Source organism: Schistocerca piceifrons, chromosome 6, assembly GCF_021461385.2.
Source record: "Schistocerca piceifrons isolate TAMUIC-IGC-003096 chromosome 6, iqSchPice1.1, whole genome shotgun sequence".
NCBI lineage: Eukaryota > Metazoa > Arthropoda > Insecta > Orthoptera > Acrididae > Schistocerca > Schistocerca piceifrons.
The window spans coordinates 589,403,696-589,427,764 of record NC_060143.1 but is presented as its reverse complement, the minus strand read 5'-3'; the positions used below and the strand labels follow the sequence as shown (position 1 = coordinate 589,427,764).

General features: G+C 38.5%; 1 protein-coding gene across 1 annotated transcript in view; it reads left to right on the top strand.

Moving 5' to 3' along the window:
- LOC124802941 (testis-expressed protein 10 homolog) overlaps positions 1-24,069 on the top strand; it is a 150,986-nt gene that overhangs the window by 49,671 nt on the left and 77,246 nt on the right. The window contains exon 4 of the mRNA XM_047264028.1: positions 14,573-14,845. Coding sequence (XP_047119984.1) covers positions 14,573-14,845 — 273 coding nt within the window. The remainder of the gene's footprint in view (positions 1-14,572; positions 14,846-24,069) is intronic.

Below are 24,069 nucleotides of genomic sequence, written 5' to 3'. Positions count from 1 at the left end.
AGCTGACACACTAATGGTGGAAGAGGAAGAACTATCTGCTCCAAAGGAACAGAAATCATGCCAGAAATGCCCTGATTTGGACAAAATTGTGCACGATTTAAAAGAAAAATGTGCCATATCCACACACCAGAAAAAAGTAGCTATTCTTATCCTTGCACCTTCCAGCTGGTCTATTGACTACACTGCAAAGGAATTCAGTGTTTCTACATATATGGTAAAGCAAGCTAGGAAAATAAAAGCAACCCAAGGAGTGCTTCCACAACCTCAGCAGGCTCAGGGTAAGCAATTGAGTTCAGAAATAAAGGTGCTTGTGTCTGAGTTTTATGAAAATGACTACAGCCGAATAATGCCTGGGAAAAAGACTATGTAATGGTGAAAATGAGAAATGTGCGTGTACAGATGCAAAAAAAAAAACTGTTGCTATGCAACATATCAGAACTATATGTAGAATTCAAGGAAAAGTATCCGAATACCAAAGTAGGTTTATCGTCTTTTTTCAATCTTCAACCAAAATGGGTTGTGCCTGTAAGTGCATGGGGCACATACAATGTTTGTGTATGTGAGACCCATCAAAATGCTAAGCTGATGTTTGCTGCTATAAAGGATTCTGGTCTGTATTACAAAGGTGCAATGAAGCTGCTAGTGTGTGACATCAGTTCCTACCAATGCATGACAGACAGGTGTGAAAAGTGTCCTGGTAAGGCAAATTGTGCAGAACACATGAATAACAAACTATATGGTGAACTCTTTATGGATGATGGAAACACATGGATTGCACAAGTCTTGAAACAAAGCATGGTACAGTGGAAGATTTTGTTGAAATGTGTTGTCAAAAAACGGACAAACTGACCCCACACAGCTTCACAGCAACGGCAGAATTGGCTTATCTCCAGTTTTATAAGGATAATTTGAAACAAGATGAAATTGTAGTAATACTAGACTTTTCTGAAAATTAAGCATTTACAGCTCAAGATGCCATCCGAAGATATCATTGGGACAAGAGTCAAGCAACTCTCCAGCCATTTGTGATTTACCATAGAGGTGAATCAGGTGGTGTGTCTGTCAAGAACCTGTGCATTTTTAGTGACTGTTTTAATTCATGATGCAATTGCAGTTCATGCCCACATTCGCACTGTCATGGCATATGTGAAAAACAAGCCGCCTCACATACATTTTGCGAAATACTTCATTAATGGGGCAGCTAGTCAAACAAAAACTGTAAAAATCTCAAAAATTTATGCATGCATTACCATGATTTTCAGATTCATGCAGAATGAAATTTTTTCACAAGTCATGGTAAAAATGTATGTGATGGTATTGGTGCTACCATTAAGCACATGGCATCACGAGCTAGTCTGCAGCACCCCACAGAAGGTCACATTCTAACACCTCTTTAATTATTTACTTGGGTACAGAAAAATATCTCTGGCATACAGTCATTCTATGTTTCTTAAGATGAGGTGAAATCAGTCAAAGAGTTGCTAAAAGCCAGACTAGAACACATTAAAACTGTTTCAGGCACAAGGAGCCATCATCACTTCTCTCCAGCGGACTCTGACAATGTGCAGATGAGCAGACTGTCCGGTTATAACTATAGGTTCATGCACAACATGTGTCTTCACAGTGTGTCTGACTCAGGATTCAGAAGCAAAAGCAGCAACATACAACCAGGTTGCTGTGTTATTGCTGTTTATGATGACAAATGGTGCTTGGGATGTGTTGCAGAGTGCTGTGAAGCAGAAGGTGATGTATTTGTGAACTTCATGGCACCAGCAGGACCAGCAAGATCATTTCATTGGCTACGTTTGGGAGACAGGTGTTGGATTCCTTTTGAACATATTCTTATGACGGTTCCAGTTCCTACCACAGTGCCAGGAAGACAGTACAATTTGCCACTCAGTGTACAGTGTGGGAGAACTTCTGTTCAAAGCACAATCGACTAGTTTTTGGCAGTTAAGGTGCAGTAAACATTAATGATAGTTGTGTTAATCTGTCTATATCTTGTTGCTTAGTGATTAAACAGTTGTGGGAGAGGATAAGAAGAGGGAAAAGAGTTTACGATATGTTTTTACAAAATTGTGTTGTGGAACAATGGCCACATCACCAAACACATCTGTCAACTTCCATTGTACACAAATGTCTTGCAATAACATGCTGAAATTTTGAGATATATATCATTATGGTCTACTTATGCAGTGTGTGAAATTTGGCTTGGATACCACTTGTCCCTTTTGTGCTACCACACTTCAAAAATCCATGTTTTTCAGGTAAATTTCCAAATTTTTGTATTTTCGTGTGCATGTAACTTAGTTTTTGTGACTGATATGGGCATGATGAGTTCTATGTGTGTTTAGGCCACATTAAGCTTACCACAAAAAAATTATACCCTTTTTGAGTGAATTATATTTGGCATAGAGGGCACCTACAGTATGTACCTTTTAACACATTACATTTTTTTAATCACATGTTGGAATTTTTTATTTTCCCTCAGAAATATGTTGTTGGTGTTTTGATTCGCGGAGTGTGTTCTCTAAATGGATGTTACTGGGTTGTAAAAATTTCACTGGACTGTGTGGAATAGTTCCAACGTTATTAAGACCTTAAGTTGGGTCTGAAGATAGATTGCCAGATGCGGGTTGCAATTTTCGGGTCACGCCACCTCCTTTCACAAGTCGTAATTCTGGAACTAATTGGCAGGGGAAACTAATACTTTGTACATGAGTGTTCCACACATGGTAGAATTAGTGTACTGAATTTCAGTCTAATCTGAGACTCCGAGATGGAGCCCCTGGTTGAACTGACATGGAATGACCCTATAACCTAAAAAACTGCCAAATGTCACACAGCCTCAGTTACCTGTGTAGCGGCCTCCTGTGTGTAATGGACATCTGACCTACTTAGCGGAGCCCGAAACCACACCACCATATGCCACAAGTCAAGGAATCTGCTGCCTACAATAAGAGGCCCCATAACACGGTAGCTACAGGCTGAGATGTTTCCACTGAAGCAGGACAAGTGGCTGCATCTGGCTGAGGGACATTGTCAGCCACAGGCAAGCTTTAACCTGTTTGTCAGGCTATCCAGGGAGGCATTACGTTTGTCTCCCAGCAAGACTGTTGCAGCCCAAGGCAACCTCCCACTTGACAGCAGGTAAGGGGTCAACGTCAGTCCAAGCAGTAACTGGGCTGGCCATCTGTGCAGACTGTTTGGCAGACCTGCTAGTTGTCGTGGATGTTCATTGGATCCCTCCAGTCAGTACACCGCTGTGATTCCCATCCACTGCAGCTTCAAGCTATGTAACCAAAGCCAACACAGCCTGGACCTGAGGGCAAAGTGTCACCTGCGTAGCCAGCATCTGCACACAGCAATTACAGTCCCTATCCATACTAAAGACTACATTACCCAACCAAACAAATGACTAATGACATGCTGTGAAAGTCTACTGTAGAAACTGACAAATATGCAAGAGATGTGTCTAATAAAATAGATTAACATACAATATTAGACTATTTCCGGCTTCAGTTGTGTGTGAGAGTTGCATTTGTGTGTGTGTGTGTTTTTATTCTGGACAAAGGCCTTGTTGGCTGAAACCTTATTTTGTGGCAGTCATTTTGTTGTGCCTATCTGTGACTCAGCGTCTCTGCTACATGGTGAATAGCGATTATCCTTCTCATAATATTGTTACAGTCCATCCTGGATTTTCCATTGTTAGGTTAACATACAGATATTCAAAAACCAAACTACCAAAGCACACAGGTGGGATTAAATAATTTTCTCCCGGTTAGGAACTTGTAAAATGTCACAAAACTGTTTACTTTCTCACACAAATGAAAACACAAGAACTGTGTCTATTAAATATTAAATTAAGTTGCAGAAATTCAAAAACTTAATTACCAAAGCATATAGATGAAACTATATAATTTGCTCCTGGTTAGGAACTCGTAAAATGTCACAAAATCAGTTACTTCTATTGTTTCAGTCAAATATAGGCACTCCGCTACTTATAAACATTCTGATTTTATCATCGTAATGCTGCTGCTTTTCTTGAGAGGAAATAAACCTTTCACTACACAGCATTATCCAATGTATGATCCATTCCTGTCTTTCTTGTCTTGAATTTTTTGGTCTCATTGCCATATCTGTTCTTTTGTATTATCTTAGTCAAAGGTATTTGGATTTGTTGTTGTTGTTGTTGTTGTTGTTGTGGTCTTCAGTCCTGAGACTGGTTTGATGCAGCTCTCCATGCTACTCTATCCTGTGCAAGCTTCTTCATCTCCCAGTACCTACTGCAACCTACATCCTTCTGAATCTGCTTAGTGTATTCGTCTCTTGGTCTCCCTCTACGATTTTTACCCTCCACGCTGCACTCCAATACTAAATTGGTGATCCCTTGATGCCTCAGAACATGTCCTACCAACCGATCCCTTCTTCTGGTCAAGTTGTGCCACAAACTTCTCTTCTCCCCAATCCTATTCAATACTGCCTAATTAGTTATGTGATCTACCCATCTAATCGTCAGCATTCTTCTGTAGCACCACATTTCGAAAGCTTCTATTCTCTTCTTGTCCAAACTATTTATCGTCCATATTTCACTTCCATACATGGCTACACTCCATACAAATACTTTCAGAAATGACTTCCTGACACTTAAATCAATACTGGATGTTAACAAATTTCTCTTCTTCAGAAACGCTTTCCTTGCCATTGCCAGTCTACATTTTATATCCTCTCTACTTCGACCATCATCAGTTATTTTGCTCCCCAAATAGCAAAACTCCTTTACTACTTTAAGTGTCTCATTTCCTAATCTAATTCCCTCAGCATCACCCGACTTAATTCGACTACATTCCATTATCCTCGTTTTGCTTTTGTTGATTTTCATCTTATATCCTCCTTTCATGACACTGTCCATTCCATTCAACTGCTCTTCCAAGTCCTTTGCTGTCTCTGACAATTACAATGTCATTGGCAAACCTCAAAGTTTTTATTTCTTCTCCATGGATTTTAATACCTACTCCAAATTTTTCTTTTGTTTCCTTTACTGCTTGCTCAATATACAGATTGAACAACATCGGGGAGAGGCTACAACCCTGTCTTACTCCCTTCCCAACCACTGCTTCCCTTTCATGTCCCTCGACTCTTATAACTGCTATCTGGTTTTTGCACAAATTGTAAATAGCCTTTGCTCCCTGTATTTTACCCCTGCCACCTTTAGAATTTGAAAGAGAGTATTCCAGTCAACACTGTCAAAAGCTTTCTCTAAGTCTACAAATGCTAGAAACGTAGGTTTGCCTTTCCTTAATCTTTCTTCTAAGATAAGTCGTAAGGTCAGTATTGCCTCACGTGTTCCAGTGTTTCTACGGAATCCAAACTGATCTTCCCCGAGGTTGGCTTCTACTAGTTTTTCCATTCGTATTTGGATTTATAGACCTTTTTTTAAAAATTTTGCCATACTATGTATTCAAGAAAACCATCTTCTTGTCATAACATCTCTTTGACCTAAAGATTTCTTCATTAATTCATGCATGGGCACTAGTTAGTGAGTACATTTAGTTTACACATTTTATGGTTAATGGAGAAATACTTTCAGAGGGACTTCTTGTACCAAGTCTGTTATTCTTTTCTTTACAACAAAAGCTATCTTATAGTGAGGCATGCCTTTCATTGTGCGCTTTCCAGGTTTATTTTACAGTAAATCTTGTACTTTCAAATTTGATAATATATCGATCCATAAAACTTGTAGAAACAAATTGCTACACTTTGGTCAATGATTTTTGTCAGCTATTTCAGTTTTACAACTTTTTAAATAGTTTCAGTATTCCATTTCCAAGAAACTGAGATTCTAATTTTTTTCACTGCATGTTGGTTAGAGGTACCCAAAAGCCAGTGGCCCAGCACTTGATAACCTGGGAGCAGTTCTCTCTCTGTCTCTGTCTTTTTTTCTCTTTCTGTTCCGCATATTTATTGAAAGTATGTGCATTCCAGGACTTAAGATTGAGAATGTGAGTCCCAAAATTCTATAATAAATGTCTGTGTTATGTACTACTGTTAGCTGTAATGTAAAGATTTTACTCATGTATAACATGATTTGAATGTCAATATTATGGATAGTGTAATTACTATTCACCATATAGCAGAGATGCTGAGTCGCAGATAGGCACAACAAGAAGACTGTTTCGTTGTGCCTGCTGTGCCTATCTGCGATTTAGTGTCTTCGTCCGCTATATGGTGAGGAGCAACTATCCTTTTAATAATATTGTTACAGTCCTTCCTGGATTTTCCTTTGTATGATTTGAATTTCCTTGCAGTCAAACTGAAGTATGTTCACTGTACTTTTATGAACTATCTTGAGCTAATGCTAGAGTTTCTTTCTACACAAAAGACAACTTACTCCTCAGGATTCCTTGACTGCCTAAGAGAGAGTCTTTTAGACAATTCTCATTTGCACTGTCCTCCTATGCCAGCATCGCCTTCTAGGTATATTTTTTGACATCGAGAAGGCCTACGATACTACTTGGAGCATCTTATCCTGGTTGTCTTCTTATTTTTATTCAGCCCTTTCTTCTCGCCATGATATTTTAGATACTGAGTTGGGAACGTCCTGTCTGATCCCTTTGAACAGTAGAATGGTGTCCCTCAAGGAAGTATTTCAAGTGAGACTGTCTTTGTAATAGCTATTAATAGCACTACAGTCATAGTGAAAAGTCCTGTCCGGTGTTCTTTGTTTGCGGATGACTTCTTTGTGTTTTGTTCTTCTTAAAGCCTCGCAGCAACAACACATCTGTTGCAACTAACTCTTCAACATTTGGATGAATGGGCACTGAAGAGTTATTTTGAGTTTTCCAACGAGAAGTCTGTGTGTGTTCTTTTTAACCGTTCTCATTCCATTGTAACCTTTCCTGAGTTGAAGATGACTGACACTGTCCTTACTTTTAAAGGCACAGTGAGGTTTCTAGGCCTCATATTTGACTCTAAGCTTATGTAGTTACCACATCTTAAGGACCTGAAAAAAATAGTCACTGAAGGCTTTAAGTATCTTAAAATGTCTTAACATCATGACGGATACAGGGATTAGTGAGCACAAGGGCATTGTAACAAGGCTCAAAACCGTATCAACCAAAACAACTAAAAATAAACACACAATATTTTTGTTTAAAGCAGCGGACTAAAATTCGCTTGATGCCTTCCTAAGAGAGTCTCCATTCCTTCCAAGCTAATTATGTAAGTGTAGACTAGATATGGCTCAAATTCAAAGATACAGTATCGACAGCAGTAGATAGATTCATACCGTATAAGTTAATAAGAGATGGGACTGATCCACCATGGAACACAAAACATGTCAGACAATGTTGCAGAAGCAACAAAAAAAGCATGCCAAAATCAGAAGAACGCTAAATCCCCAAGACTGGCTAAGTTTCACAGGAGCTCGAAATTTAGTGTGGATGTCAATGCGAGATGCTTTTAATAGTTTCCACAATGAAACATTGTCTCAAAATATGGTAGAAAGCCCAAAGAGATTCTGGTCATACGTAAAGTACACCAGTGGCAAGAAACAGTCAGTACCATCACTGCATGATAGCAATGGAAATGTTACCAATGATGGTGCCACTAAAGCGGAGTTACTAAATCCAGTTTTCCGTAATTCCTTCATGAATGATGATGACGTAAATATTAAAGAATTCGAAACCAGAACAGCTGTTAGCATGAGTGACATAAAAGTAGATATCTTGGGTGTTGCGAAACAGTTCAAATCACTTAAGAAAGGCAAGTCTTCCGGTCCAGATGTTGTACCAATCAGGTTCCTTTCAGAGTATGCAGACACAGAAGCACCTTTCTTAGCAATCATATACAACTGCTCACTTGATGAAAGGTCTGTTCCCAAAGACTGGAAAGTAGCACAGGTCACACCAATATTCAAGAAAGGAAATAGGAGTAACCCATTGAATTACAGACTCATATCACTGACTTCAATTTGCAGTAGGATCTTGGACCATATACTGTACTCAACATTATGAATCACCTTGAAGAAAAAGGCTTATTGATACATAACCAACACGGATTCAGAAAATATCATTCTTGTGCAACTCAGCTAGCTCTTTATTCCCATGAAGTAATGAGTGCTGTCAACAAGGGATCTCAGATCGTTTCCATATTCCTAGATTTTCAGAAGGCTTTTAATACCATTAATACTATTAATCAAATTACGTGCATATGGAGTATCATCTCACTTGTGTGGACTGGATTTATGATTTCCTCTCGGAGAGGTCACAGTTCGTAGTGATAGATGGTAAATCTTCGAGTAGGATAGAAGTGATATCTGGTGCTCTGCAAGGTAGTGTCATAGGCCCTCTGCTGTTTCTGATTTATATAAATGATCTAGGTGATAATCTGAGCAGTCCTCTTAGATTGTTTGCAGATGATGCTGTAATTTACCATCTAGTAAAATCATCATACGATCAATTCCAATTACAAAATGATCTAGACAGAATTTCTGAATAGTGCGAAAAGTGGCAATTGGCACTAAACAAAGAAAAGTGTGAGGTCATCAACATGGATACTAAAAGAAATCCGATAAATTTTGGGTATACGATAAATCACACAAATCTAAGGGTTGTCAATTCGACTAAATACCTAGGAATTACAATTACAAGCAACTTAAATTGGGAAGACTACATAGATAATATTGTGGGGAGGGCAAAACAAAGACTGTGCTTTGTTGGCAGAACTCTTAGAAGATGCGACAAACCCACTAAAGAGACAGCCTACATTACACTTGCGTGTCCTCGGCAGGAATATTGCTGCATGGTGTGGGATCCTTACCAGGTAGGATTGATGGAGGACATTGAAAAAGTGCAAAGAAGGACAGCTCTTTTCATGTTATTGCAGAATAGGGGTGAGTGTCACTGATATGATACGCGAGTTGGGGTGGCAGTCACTGAAACAAAGGCGGTTTTCTTTGTGGTGAGATCTATTTACGAAATTTCAATCGTGAACTTTCTCTTCTGAATGCGAAAATATTTTGTTGACACCCACTTACGTAGGGAGAAGTTATCATCATATAAAATAAGAGAAACCGGAGCTTGAATGGAAAGATTTAGGTGTTCCTTTTTCCCATGCGCCATTTGAGAGTGGAATAGTAGAGAAGTAGTATGAAAATGGTTCGATGAACCCTCTGCCAGGCACTTAACTGTGAATTGCGGAGTAACCATGTACATGTAGATGTAGCCACAGCACGAGGAAGTAGTTTTACGGGCATACGTGTGATCTTGGCTCGATTATGTGTGCACGGTGTACGGGTCTGCAAGACCCTCTTATTTAACGATGTTGGACGTGGTGCACCGTGAAGGGATTCAGTTGGCCACTGGGGCATTCAGAACAAGCCCTGTACCAAGCGTCTTGCAGAGGCTGGTTAACCACCACTTCACGTCAGGCGATGGCTGCTTACGGTGCGCCAGTTGTATAAAACACTGTCCGCACCTCACACACCCACCTACCATACTGTTGCTTAGCCTTCACTGGAAAGGCTGTTTTGTAACTGGCAACAGGCAATGAGACCTGTGGGATTCACGCACAGAATTGCCTTCTAGAGATGGATGTGACCTGTCTTCACGTTTTACATCACGGTAGGAGCAGGTTTCCACTGTGGCTTCTGTGGAGGCCCGGACTTATTTTAGAGTTAACAAATTTTAAGAAAGATCGTGTATCAGATTTTATGTTTCAATCTCTGTTTTTTAACATTTTAGATATGCATCACAGTTCCACAATAGTGTACACTGATGGCTCCAAGCAAGGAAATTTCCTCGGCTGCCCTGTCGTGTTCCCCAGCCGCGTCGCCAGGATTCGCCTTCCTGACGAATATACCATTTTCTCAGCTGTGCGCTCTTCACGATCCTGAAGGCACTGGAGCAGGTGCTTCGTATTGGGGGCAAACGGTTTCTCATTTTCTCCAATTCCCTTAGTGCCTTACAATTTTTACAGAACATATACCCAGTTGAGGAGTTAGTCTGGCTGATATATGACTAACTGTACTTGCTCCAGTGGCAGGATAAGCAGATGTCATTCTGCCGGGTGCCAGGTCACGTAGGGATATGGGCAAATGAATGGGCCGATCGGGCTGCCGAGGAGGCCCGCAGAGGACAGGATGTGGCACAGTGCCTTATTCCCTTGCAAGCTGTCATTTACGGGATGAGGATTGGCTGGCAGTGACTGCCAGTAAGCTGTGGCTGGTTTAAGACAACAACCCGGCCGTGGCATTCCTGGTGTCAGTTGCTTCTGCGAGATGAAGTGACCCTCACGCATCTTAGAATCGGGCACTGCCCTCTCACACACAGCTTTTGACAATGTCGACAGGATCCCCCATTTTGTGATGCTTGTGCCGTGCACATCTCTATCGGCCTTATTTTAACAGAGTGCATTTTATATTGTGATGCAAGGACAGGAGCAAATATTGGTGGGATCTGCACTCTATTTTAGCTGATGGTGAGACGAGTGTGATTAAGGTTTTAAATTTTGTGATGTTTCTGGACTCGGGCCTTAACTTTTAGACTGGAGGTTTTACTGTGTTGCAGAGTGGCTGTCTTCTCCATTTTTTGTTCTTGTGGTCAGCCAGTGGTGTCCATCTGCTATGTTGTTTTAGCTCCTGACACCATTTTCTTCCTGTGTCGTTAATGTTTACTACTGATGTAATACTTTTTTGCGTGGTTCTATGCGAGTGTGCAAGTAGTTTTTCAACATTTGTTACCTGTGTTTTATATGCTGTTTTATCTTCATGTTTTGTGTATTTTACTGACACTCGCATGGGCGCTAAAGACCTTGCTGTCGTGCGCCCGTACAAATGTGTCCGTCATTTGCACAGTCTCTGACCGAGTACTGCTGTGTTCATTATCAGGGTGACACCTGTTGTCATTGACACTTTATACAGATATTTATTTACTTTTCGAATTTTCACTCTGATACCTGTATATTGTAAGAAGCTACGTTTCAGGGTAACAGTGCACATTTGCAAAGCATATACACTATTTGATCAAACTGTCTGGGGACCTTTATGTAACACTGAATTGATCGCTAGATGCCTCGACAGGCAGACCCACCAGCATAAAAGAAGGCAGGGAGTACATTGTTGTCAGCAGAGAAGAGGGAGAGCAGAATTGGTCAGCCAGGAGAGCTCAGTGGCTTCGAATGTGGACTAGTCATTGGATGTCACGTGAGCAACAAATCTATTGGGGATATGCCAACTCTTCTAAAGCTGGCCAAGTCAACTGTTAGCAATGTAGCTGTAAAGTGAAAACATGATGGAGCAACTGCAGCTAAACCGAGTACTCATATACTAATGGACAGGGACTGTCGAACGTTGCGTACAGTGATTGTAAAAAATTTCGTGAAATTGGTGGAAGGAATCATCTGAGTGTTACCAGTTGTCCAACTAACACAGTGACTGTGTGCATGAAGTTAAAAAGAATGGAGTACACAGGTTGAGCAGCTATTTGTAATACACACATTTTTGCAATAAAAAATAAGTGATGCTTAAAATGGTATAACAAGTGGTGCTATTTGACAGTGGATGGCTGGAAATGAGTGACTCACAGTGATAAATTGTACTATATCCTCCGATAATCTGATGGGAGGAGAACACTACCTGCCATAATGGCAGCAGTGATGTACAGAGGTGGTGGCTTTACTGCAAGGGGGTGTTTTTTGTGGTTTGTGTGGGTATGGTCCACTTATTGCACCTAAGGAAATGCTATATGTGGAAGGATATGAACACATTTTACAGCATTGTTCATAAATTATGGGAAAGGCAACCACTTGCATATAATGGCCTGATGTGACGCACAGAAACATGTAACACACTTAGCTAGAAAAAGAGTAAGAGCTCAAAGGATAGTGTGAATACTGTTTTCCGTTACATGTTTCTATTTGTCACACACGTAGCTAGAAAAAGAGCAAGAGCTCAGAAGTTAGTGGGAATGTTGTTTGCTGTTATGTTTTTCTATGCATCACACATCAGGATGCTTCAGATGAATGGTTGCAATTTCCTTATTAGTATTATAAATACTGAGAATTTCCATTGTTGTTTTGCAGCATTGTGTATTGCGAACAGAGGGGAAACAATGATTGTTTTTTGTCTGCGTGACATTTCACACTCTCGAGAATCAGTACGAATGAGGCAGTGGTTTGTAGACAATAGCATTCAAGTGGACTGACCTGCCTAGAGTCCCAACCTGAATGCAGTGGAACACCATTTGAGTCTTTTTGGTAAAGTGACTGACTGATCAGCAGTGCATATTCAGAGAGAGTGCGTGCATGTGTATTTTAGAGAGTAGTCTCTCTTCAGAGAATGTCTGACAAATAAGTTGATGCACACACACACACTGCTGGCATGTTACTGGGTCTTTGACAACAGTACAAGAGAATAGGACATGAGGATGAAATGTATTATCTAAATGATGATTAATCAGACTTTACAGCAGACTTCCAAAAAGTTACAGGAATCAGTGATACGCTACACAACTTGCTATTTGCTTGTAAACACAGGTAAACTATGTAACTTGCTATTAGCTCAAAACGCAACTCGTCGTGACAAAAAGAATATAGAAATAGTGTGATTTTTGGTTGCAAGGATACAACAGCGACATTGCTCGGTGCCTAGCTTTTGTGACAGAGTTCATGTGTCTTGTCACGGTGGAGGTAGAATAAACAAGAATACGAACACTTTGTTTGCATAGGATGATGTCTATACTTTTTTGTCTGAAGTTTGGACTATGGCTTCAAACTTATTCCAGGCATTACATTTGCAGTTTGTAATTGTGTTCATTGGATTATTTAATTTTCATCTTACGCTCTCGACAGTCTCACAAAAATCTCCATTAGAGGTCATCCGATCCTGACAGACATTTAGCCCTGTCAGTGTTACTTTACAATGGCAAGATCATGCACTTAACTTGATGCTGAGTCACGAGTAGCCTTACTCTCCTGCACACTTCGGCAAGAGAGAATGAGTTGGTTAGTAAGAAGTGAGCGCGGCGCCACTGTTCTCGGACTCGTATCTGCTACAGTGGGAAGGAAGTAAGTCTGCATTGCACTGGCATAGTGTGTTAATTTAATTTCTTATGTGTGCATCCCTCAGTATTAGGCCCTAGGCTTGTACTCGCTCTCCTACTAATCTCTACCAGCTACCACAAGTTGTGTCTTTTTTGATGCACACTGTTCTGCAATCTTTTCAGAATCTGAGAATAGAAATTTTATGGGAAGTATGACCTGTCGAAAGGATCTACGATAGTACTATCCTATTTGCATTAAAAATTTAACACAATCGTGATATCGACTTCATTTGATGAATTTCAGTTTCAAAACTGTAGTCCCTTTGTCACTGTTACAGTATTGAAAAATAATCAGCATTGAGCACTAGTTTGTGAATTTTCTTGAAATTGTTATCTGATTGGTAGTTTACAAATGTCCAGATGATGATTACTATTTATCTACACGTTTTTAAATCAAGAACATGATTTGTAGATTGTTTCCAACATCACAACAGTATCTGTGGCACATTTGTTCACCAGGAAACAAAATTTCTCAGCCTCACATTGTTCAATTTTCATTATATTTTTGAAATAGCAAATAAATGATTACAGTCTACTTTAGTATTCGGTGTTCCTCAGATATGCAAATATCCAGTTCACGTTTATTTGAACCAGTGCACAACTTTTGTTATTGTCTTATAAGCTTATATTGTGTCAACACTTATCATTCATTACAACATCATAAACGTGTACCATTTTATTTTTCTTCTTTGTGTTTTGTTTATTATAAATTACTATAACGCCATTGGTTGTCGTTGTTGTTGTGTTGTTGTTGTTGTTGTTGTCGTCTTAAGTCCATAGACTGGCTTGATGCAGCTCTCCATGCTACTCTTATCTTGTGCGAGCTTCTTCATCTTCAAGTACCTACTGCATCCTTCTCAATCTGCTTAATGTATTCATCTCTTCTTCTCCCTCCACGATTTTTACCCTCCACACTAGCCCTCCAATACTAAATTGGCGATCCCTTGATGCCTCAGAACATGTCCTAACAACCGATCCCTTCTTCTAGTCAAGTTGTGCCACAAATTCCTCTTCGCCCCAATTCTTTTCATTACCTCTCTATCCATCTAATCTTCAGCATTCTTTTGTAACAACACATTTTGAAAGCTTCTATTCTCTTCTTGTCTAAACTTTGATCGTGGATTTGTAATCTTCTGATACAATGTATTCGTCACAGTGAGCACAAGCCACTGTACATTGCTCCTGGTGCCCAGTGAATTTATTGTCCAGTGAAGTTTATTTGTCTACTTCACACTCTTGGCTCATTAAGCCCCTGCACTTCGTCAGTGCTATGTGCAACACACATTGTATACCAGTTCTAATGTTCTCCCCTCACTTAATATTTGAGTGTACGTAATCACATTTTATTGATCTGAGTTGTCTTACTCTTCTTCGGTTTTGATGGTTTGCATAATTATTATCTGAGATGTCTCAATTCATTTTTATAGTAACGTTTTCAACTACTGTGTATTAACGACAATACCTTTTAACAGGTAGATGAAGTCCATATACTGCCATTGATGAATGTGCTGTTCTCCTACATGTGCTGTGCCATGACACACATAAACCATGCCATTCAGGAAGACTCCCTGCTGCTTCTGGATGCAGTTTTGGACTCATATCCGAAACTTATGGCTCACCACATACACACAGTTCTTCCCAAATTTTTCGACATGATTTCAAGACTTCGTTCGGATTCGAAGCCTGGACGGATGCTTACAGTGAATCTCGGAAGCCGTCTGACGAGCGTCAGGTGGAGAATACAGGTGATGTATTACGTGAAGAGAATAATAAAAATGCATATATTTAATGATAAGAATATTACTTTGAAGCATACAGAGGTGAGCAACATGAGGTACTCGCTCTGATGTTTATGGGAGAGCTCTGGTTAGTGCCCGTGGTGCAGGTTTGCCCTCCATTGTTCACCAGGTACACTTCTTGTCTGCAGTGTCATATGCAGCCCTCTGCACACTTGCAAATAGCACCTACACAAACACTGCAAACCTAAGGCATTTTGTGCATATGTCTGGATTGGGCAGCGATTGTCTGTCTGATTATCCATCATTACTACTTGAACTTCTGTATGTCTCAGTAGGTGGCAGTCCATCATTTCTGTTGTTTTTGTTAGCAGTTTTGAACTCAGAAATATGGTGGTGTTGTCCAGGAAGGAAACAGTAAAAGGAAATAGAAATTACATTTTAAAAAAGATAGAAACTAGGACTTATGTGCTGAGAAAAATGTAAGCAAGTGCTGCATTTTGCAAATGGGATTTCACTTAATAATCTTGGAAGCATTTATTAAATGACTGCATGCAACTTTAATTTTGGTTTATGTCTGCACTGTTGCACAGTTATGGCTTGATAATTTTCAAGTGCACTGTTAACATTATTTTACGAAAATGAATTTACATCTTCAGTACGGTATTTATTGTTAATGTTAAAGTTAAAAGCAGAGAGTAAACAGAACATAGCTAACATTATATATGGTAGATGCTTACGTATATTTGTTGGATGTTAAGCGGTCACAATTATTTAACGACAGATATTGCCATACTGGTTTGTTGTCTCTGTCAGTATGAAGCACACTACTTATCCAAGTACTTCTGGGAGCAAACATCATATTTATCATTAAAACATTGCTACTATTGCTAAAATATTAAAACAGTCTGATAAACGGATGTATGAAACTTTATGGGTAGAAGATGTACTTATCATCAATGCTATATTTCTCAAATGGGATTTAGCTTAGTAACCTGGGAAGAGTTCTTTAAATGACTCTATGGCACTTCAAATTTTAGTTTAGTTATGCACTATTAAAGCTCCACCATCTTGGAGACAGTAGCCATGTGTGTGAGTTGTGTTTTTATGAATGTGTGTGTGTGTGTGTGTGTGTGTTCTACTACAGATGCAGTACTATGTCCGAAAGCTATAGCATTTTAGCAGTGTTTTTGATTGTGCTAACTTCTCTATGAGGTGAGTAGCAATCTGTCCCTTCTGTGTTGTTGTTCTCGCATGGATTTTACATTGCTTGATTTATCACCAATAATTGTAACATATTCCTCTTAAAGCTTTGCCATGTTAAAAATTAGGTATGTACAAAACTTGTTTGGAAACCACTCAAAATTTTACACTGGCCAAACGGGAAGAACTTTTAGCATATGTTTTGAAGGATACACCACAATTTGTCCCTGTCTACCTTTGAAGCACATCTGAAGGAGTCAAAACACAAAGCTCTTGGCATCAGTGACTTAATGGAGGTTCTGCACTAGACATAAAAAGCGCTATTTGGAATGTATACAAAGAAGTGGAAATGTATAACTGTCTCAGAGGCCAATACAATAGTATTTTAAAAGAACAGAACTACTTAGGAAATGAGAAATTGCTCAACAATTTTTACCAGTTCTATGATGAAGCTTTGCACTGTCTCAAAGCTCGCCCTACCATCACAGTGACTCGAGACAGACACAGACATGAAACAGGTGATTATATCAAGACACTTCTTTCCTAAGATATTATGGTTTTAATATGTACATGTAATATCTTACAATATGTTTTATTATGTTTTTGTAATTTGTAGACTACACTCTGCTATAGTTTCAACATCATTAAATTTACTGCACTGCTTCTCCTCCTGTGTGCATACTACTCAATAAAAATTGAATACGTATGATACATATGTAACATCTTTGTAAATATTCGGTTTACCTTTTGCATACGGTCCGAACATGACTGCCACCGAACGTGTTTGCACGAACTGTCGTTCGTTTGAAACGATATCTCAAGTACAATTTTGTTGTATCGTCATTCTGTTTGAGTAATGCAGTACTGTATCGTTGGTGTCCAAATATGTTTATCAAACATTTGGTACAAAAGGCCAGTTTGACAATATTTGTTGTCACAGAGTTGTGATGCTCCAACAACCAACAAATGTATGCTGATGAGCTAGAACTTTATATGGGCACATCAGCCGACCTTAGGAACGTGGTACAGCAGCAATCCTGTGTGGCAGGGGTTGAGCAGGTCCCTTGTGCATTTTCAGAGCTACGTACCGCAGCACCAGATGCATACGCACAGGTCGCACAGTTCTCGTAAACTGTGGGCCAGTGGTTTCTGGATGCAAACCTGGTGCCTGGTAACATCCCAGAGGTGTGTTTCGTCGGGGCTCAGGTAGGGCCGATGGGACGGCCGAGGCTTCCACTCCAGTTCACTGTCATGCTCCTCGATCCACTGTAGGGTCAATCCATATGAAGTGGTCCAGCGATGGTTGCTTGATCATTTTTAAATATTTCAATTTTTTATATGTGATTGTCTATATTTGAGAAGTTCAAAACAGTTTAAAAAAAAAAATTATCTTGCACCTTTACTGGATGGTGGCCGTTTTTATTTGTAGGCGCGCAACGATTTTTCAGTCTGGAGACATTAGCGAAAATTGAATATCTCTGCACTGGGTTAAGTTACAACATTGCAATTGACATGATTGTTTTTAGAAAAGTGTCCTCTACAACATTGTCTATTCCACACACTACCCTAAATTCAAATTTAACCAGTGAAAATGACCTCCATAGTTTGGTATCCAAATTTTCAAAAATCCCATTTTTAGGCCCAAAAATAACAAACAAGGAGTGAGTATGAGTGTGTATTTTTTTTCCTATCGTTAAATATCATACACTACTAGCCTCATATAGAGCCAGAACACTTACAAATGTTTCCTTCATATTTTATGAATTTTTGAAATTTGAAAATTTTCATTTTTTGTGAAGTTTGGGGTTAGTTATCTCAGGTGGGACTGAATATAAAAAAATTATTTTTGCACAGTTTGTACACCTATACGATAGCAATGTACCGTAAAAATTTCAATGTTGATATCTGACTGTGAACAAAGACATGAATTTCTGAAAATGAGGAAATAATTCACATTACTCTACAACTGATCTTGTGGCTGTTTGCTATTTAAATGGTTTATTGTTTCATTGTAATAAAATTGAATTGTGACACATATTTAATTAACACTATCACCCAATACTCATTTAGTTTATTTATTTTTAATAATGCAATATTAAACAATAGGAGCTTTCGCGTTTGTTCTACGGTAATAAAAATGCCCATTTACGTTTAGGTTTATCGTCAGTAAAGAAGTACATTATTGGTGGGTGTGTCATTGTTGTAGTCAGTCTGTTTCTGAAACCTCTGTTAGAGTGGATGTACATGCATCATGGAGAGTGTAGAATGTGTTATGTGCTTTGTTCTGTGTGTAATTTGTAATTAATTTTGAGAGATTTACAGGTATGCAATAACATGGCTGAGCAGTGCTCTGTTGGACAGATAGCAAGTGAAGTGTGTCACAAAACAGTTTACTGTTGTTTCAAAAAGCTTGAAAAAATGTCAATATATTCTGAAGTACAACCACATTTTTGGAAGAAAGTGCTGTGATCCACTTAATGTTCATTATAAGCCTATTACTAAAGGTGTGAGGGAAATAAAACTTGAACATTTGTCCTTGTTATGTGAGAGTGAAACAGCTTCCCATGTGAAACATAATGTGATTCCTGGGAATTCTCTGTGCCCAAATTGTTACTCAAAAATGTTTGTTGTGAATCCAGAACCAGAATCATGCAACCTTGTTATGACATTTATATTCCTAATGAGAAAGCTGTTAGCATATTGGATTTTGCTTGTCCTAAGTTAGACATATCTCCTGCTTCGAAAAGAATAAAATTAAGTAGCCGAAAAAGAAAAACAGCTATTGAAAATAAGGTGCAACAAATTTCAGACAAAATTAGAAAAGACTTGGAATCATGCTTTAATAATACAGATATCAACATTATTTCTAAAGAAGAAGAAAACATACCCTCAGCATCATCTGACACTGAATATTTGAGCTTAATAGAGAAATTAAAAATTAAATGTTCAGTGACATCTAAAGAGGAAAAAGTTAAAATTTTAAGATTGCTCCATGACTCACGGCCAAGAGAAAAAATAGTTCATGAATTCAACGTTTCTCATCATTTAGTTAAACTAACCCAAAAATTAGTGAAAGAACAAGCATTTTTCCAGTTTTAGGAGAGAAGAAAGGAGTAGGTATAAGTGAAGAAACTATTAAAAAGATCCAGCAGTTTTTTGAAGATGATGAAAACAGTTGAATGTACCCAGGTTGCAAAGACAGCAAAAGAGTTGTTAAAAATGGAGTTAAAGTAACAAAGCAGAAATGACTAGTGCTGTCAAATTTAAATGAACTTTATGTAGCTTTCAAAAATTCTCATCCTGAATGCAAAATTGAAAGGTCATAATTTTGTGACCTCCGCCCTAAGTGGTGTATTTTGGCTGGGTCCTCAGGGACACACTCCATATGTGTTTCTTTATATCATCAAAATGTCAAACTGCTGATTGCAGGTGCAAACCTCAGTGATTTTAACTACAAAGAGTTACTAAATTTAACGGTCTGTGATACTAACAGTTATGACTGCATGACGAGTTTGTGTAATAAATGCCCTGATAAGGAAACCGTTATTGAATTGTTTCACGAATATGATGAGGAAATGCCAGACAGTATAACCTTCAAGCAATGGGTCACAACTGTCCAGGCAGAAATGATAACAGTGGTTAAATCTCAGGAAGAGTACTTGTAACTGCTTGGAGCACAAGACTTTGGTTGTACGTGTGTTCCAAAAGTATGTAATAAATTACATAAAAGAAAGTTTTCCCAAGGTTGAGAAGCTGATATACTTTGCAGATGGAAGTGGTAGTCAGTATAAGAACAAAAAGAATTTTTCAAATCTGTGCAACCACAAAGTATACTTTGGGTTGGAGGCTGAATGTCACTTTCTTGCATCTTGCCATGGTAAAAATGCATGTGATGAAGTAAGTAAAGCCAACCTACAAATACCAACCACAGACCAAATTCTCACAATACAGGACATGTATGTCTTTTGCAAGGATAATAGTAATGGCATTCCTGTTTTCTGATCAAGAATTGGTTCTGCAAATGAAAACAACACTTCAAACGAGATTTGAAAACTGTATAGCAATAAAAGGAACAAGGCATTTCCACAAATTCCTTGGCATTGCAGAAAACTTATTTCAATGCAGTGTAACATCAGAAACTGAAATTTATGAGGATCATTGTCTCGATAAAATTAAATCTCTGTCCTTAATGTTGAATGACATAGTGGCATGTGTGTATGATGGACAGTGGTGGCTTGCAGAGGTTGAAAGAATAAGTTTGGAAAACAATGATGTTTTGTGCATTGTTACCACCATGATGGCCCAAGAACATCTACTAGTGACAAAGTTTGGATACCAATGAGAAATGTTTTAAGGAAACTTTCAGTGCTTGAACTTCCACAGCAACTGGGAGGTCTTATTCTATATCACAGAAGCTGTCTGAAGAAATAAGTGTTCTTAACATTCACCACCAGGTTTAGGAACTGTTGCATCTCGAAGGATGGTAACTCTTTGAGGGGCACTAAAATTTACTCTAGTGGGGCAAGAAAAATTATTTGCAAATTTCAAATTTATTTTACTTGTAACTTATTTGTTTTATTGTTTTGACATGTTTTATACATTGAGTTTGTAAAAATTCACTTAAACAACAACAGAATATTAACATTAAATGTGGTCACTACAGGTAACCACCACCCCATTACAGTATACAAATTCGATATTTGGTGGTTGAACTTTGAAATAACTAGTTTTTAATTTTCGTGGTATCTCTTGAAACAGTTCTTGCCTGATCGCAGACACAAAGATACTTTGCACACTGAACACATCCACATTGTTCGCACTGGATTTTTATTTGAATTGCAAACTGCGCATCTTCTAGATGATGAGTGAATTGGTTGATGTTTACTGCTGTCGTGCCGAATACTTTCATCTACGTATGGTTTGTGTGATTTGATCTGGGTTGCTATACTACTATGGGATACACAAGCAAAATTAGCTGCCACTGAAACTATTTTTGGAGCCAACAAGATTTTGTACACCTCTCGATGGAAGTCTTTATTGGAGAACTGCTCCATTTTGATTTCTTTGTGCGTAATGAACATGTTTGTCACACTGCAGTCTAAAAAGTGAAAAAACAATCTCATCCACCATTTCTTGCTTTTTTTCTGTCAATACCATAGTCTGACTTTAGTCGATCAAAATTATCCACATAGTTCATACTGGAATTGTAGTCTTTCAATTCAGTTGGACAAGCGATATTGGTTATTGTTCAATCTTTCATTTTTCGAGTTACTGTGGACACATCTGATGGTGAATGACATGTTGAAATCAAGTTGACTGCCCTGTTATTTTTCCATCTATAGGTTACTATGCCATCATTGCTTATTTTGTAATCGAATTCCCCTTTTTCCAGTTTCTTTTCCTCCTTGAGTTTTGGCATGTTTTTCCTTTTGGGATTTATTGTTCCACAAGTCTACACACCATTGGATTTTGGGTCCTTGAACAGATCATATGATGTAAAATAATTGTCCATGAAAATAATATGATTCTTCCCATGAAGATCACTGGTTAAATTTAGAACAACTTCCGATCCTAGCCCCACTACTGGAGAATGTGAAGCTTTTCCTGTATAAACATCAAATTTAAGGTTGTATGACGACTGATCACATAACATCCACACTTTGAACCCTCTTTTTATAGATTTGTCTCTCATGTATTGTTTGAGAGATGATCTGCCTTTGAATTTAACCATTGCTTCATCAATAGCAAGTTTTTGGTGTGGTTTATAGCAATCCTGGAATTTCCTGTTTGTTTAATAGACAATGTTGTAGAGGACACTTTTCTAAAAACAATCATGTCAATTGCTATGTTGTAACTTAACCCAGTGCAGAGATATTACTATTTTTTGCTAACATCTCTCAACTTAAACATGCTCACGCACATACAAACGAAAATGGCCGTCATTCAGTAAAGGTGAAAGTTAAAATTTGTAAAAAAAAAAAACTGTTTTGAACTTCTCAAGTATAGAGTAATTGCATACAAAAAAAAAAAAATAAATAAAATATTTAAAAATGGTCAAGCAACTAACTTATTTTTTATTGGACCACTTCATTTGGATTGACCCTCTAGCATGATACTGCTACACATAGTTGTCCTCATTGGAAAATGCCACTGCTGTCGGGAATACTGCGAGCTTTGAGGGGTGTGGGTGTTCGGCAGTAGTGTTCACGTACTTCATTGTACTGTTGTGATGCCTTCGGCTTCTGCCACAGGGGCTGTGGAGGCTCGGGTGAATATCTGACGTAGCGTAATATGACCACCTGTGGCCCACGTCTGTGGTGTGGTGCATGTTCGGAGCAGACATTCACCTCGGTGATGGTGGAAGTGAATGTAATTGTCGATGTGGAGTAACAAGAAGCCGTTGAAAATGTTTCCACTGAAACACAGTCCAATCATAATTTATCCAGTGCCCACTCAGGGCGTATAAGCCCTGGGACAACTGGGAAACCCAGAAATGTTTTCATTGGAGAGGCAACTGGGAAAACCCTGGTAATTGTTTTAGAATTCTGGGAATTTTTCATTGTTTTAATTTTCAGTTAAATTTTCCTACTTTTGACTGATAAGAGCTGATAACCTAACAAAAAATATTGCTTTAGCCTGTTACTGCAGAATAATACTGCAGGAATAAAACATAAACGAGAGAAAAACACCAAAATAATGTTTAAATTCCAAAGAAAATCTGCCATTTACAACAACAAAACATAGTGTGCAGACAAATCTCTGCCGACAAAGACCGTGTAATACTTCCTAACGACAAACTGAGTGTGACATCGCAGCTTTTAAAATTAGATTGTTTTGAGCAGTGGCTGGCAGGCTGAAACTTAAATGGCATACGAGCAGAGCCTTCTCTCGCTTCTGGCTACTTAAAGTGTGGCTATTAGCTGTAAGAGCACTAGCAACAAGCAGCCAGAAGCAAACCAGAAAATTTTTTCTGGTGCATCCAAGTTGCCAGATATGTGCATGCGCCGAGCCGTCTGAATTGTAGTGGGGCAGTGGTGGTCGCCACATGACCTGTGTTTCGTTTCATGATTTTGCTCCTTTCTCTTCATTTACAGCTGTCTCGTCAAATGAAAACAGAATGGATTTTTGTGACTGGGAGCTATCAAGTGAATTAAAATCATTCACATAATTATGGAAGACCAAAATATTTTATTAGTTGTGGTTTCCTGATTATTTAATTCTACGTTAGTGGCAATCTGCCCTTAATCACATTATGGAGGCAGTCAATTTATTTGAAATGAAATGTTGCATTCCACATTATTGGCTAATTGATAATGTTCATTGAATTTAAAGTCCACATTTTCGTCTTCTGGCACATATGGCATTATGCTATAAGAAAGAACCAAACACGAGGTAAAACACCACTGGGTACACGAGGAAAATTGGCATCCTGAAAATCTCACTGAAAAGCATAGTACCAAGTAGGGGCCTACTTCATTGTGAATCTTGGCATATGAATGTGCACTTAGTGCTATTTCTTAATTTGTGTTGTTACTTCTTGAATTTACAGAAACTGTTCTTTGGTAGATTATAGACTGGCAGCACACTGTGCTTTATCATTATAACTCATTGCTTTTATTTACCACGGAGCAGAATATAAACTGCCTATTATACAGTTTCTTGGCTTCACAAACAACCTTGTTAATTGTTTACAGAGTGTGAAAAAGCCATGAAAAACTTATTGTTCTTAGTTCTGATATATACAAACAACTAGCTTTTTGTAAGAAATTTGTATTCCTTCTTGTTAGCTTTTCCAAGTGTTGTGTTGCTGTAAACCTGATTGAAAATTCTACGTAACAGTATTGCAGAGTTCGAATAAAAAAAAGAAGTCACAACATAGCAAAATAGTAGGGTACCTCATAATGAATATTGTGACAAGGACTGCTTTTTTATTTTGCCTTTCTTATCTGGATAGGGTATGATAAAAAAAAAAGAAATTGTCATATCTCCGTGTCCCCCCTCCAAACACCATTCCACAGTGCAGCATGTGG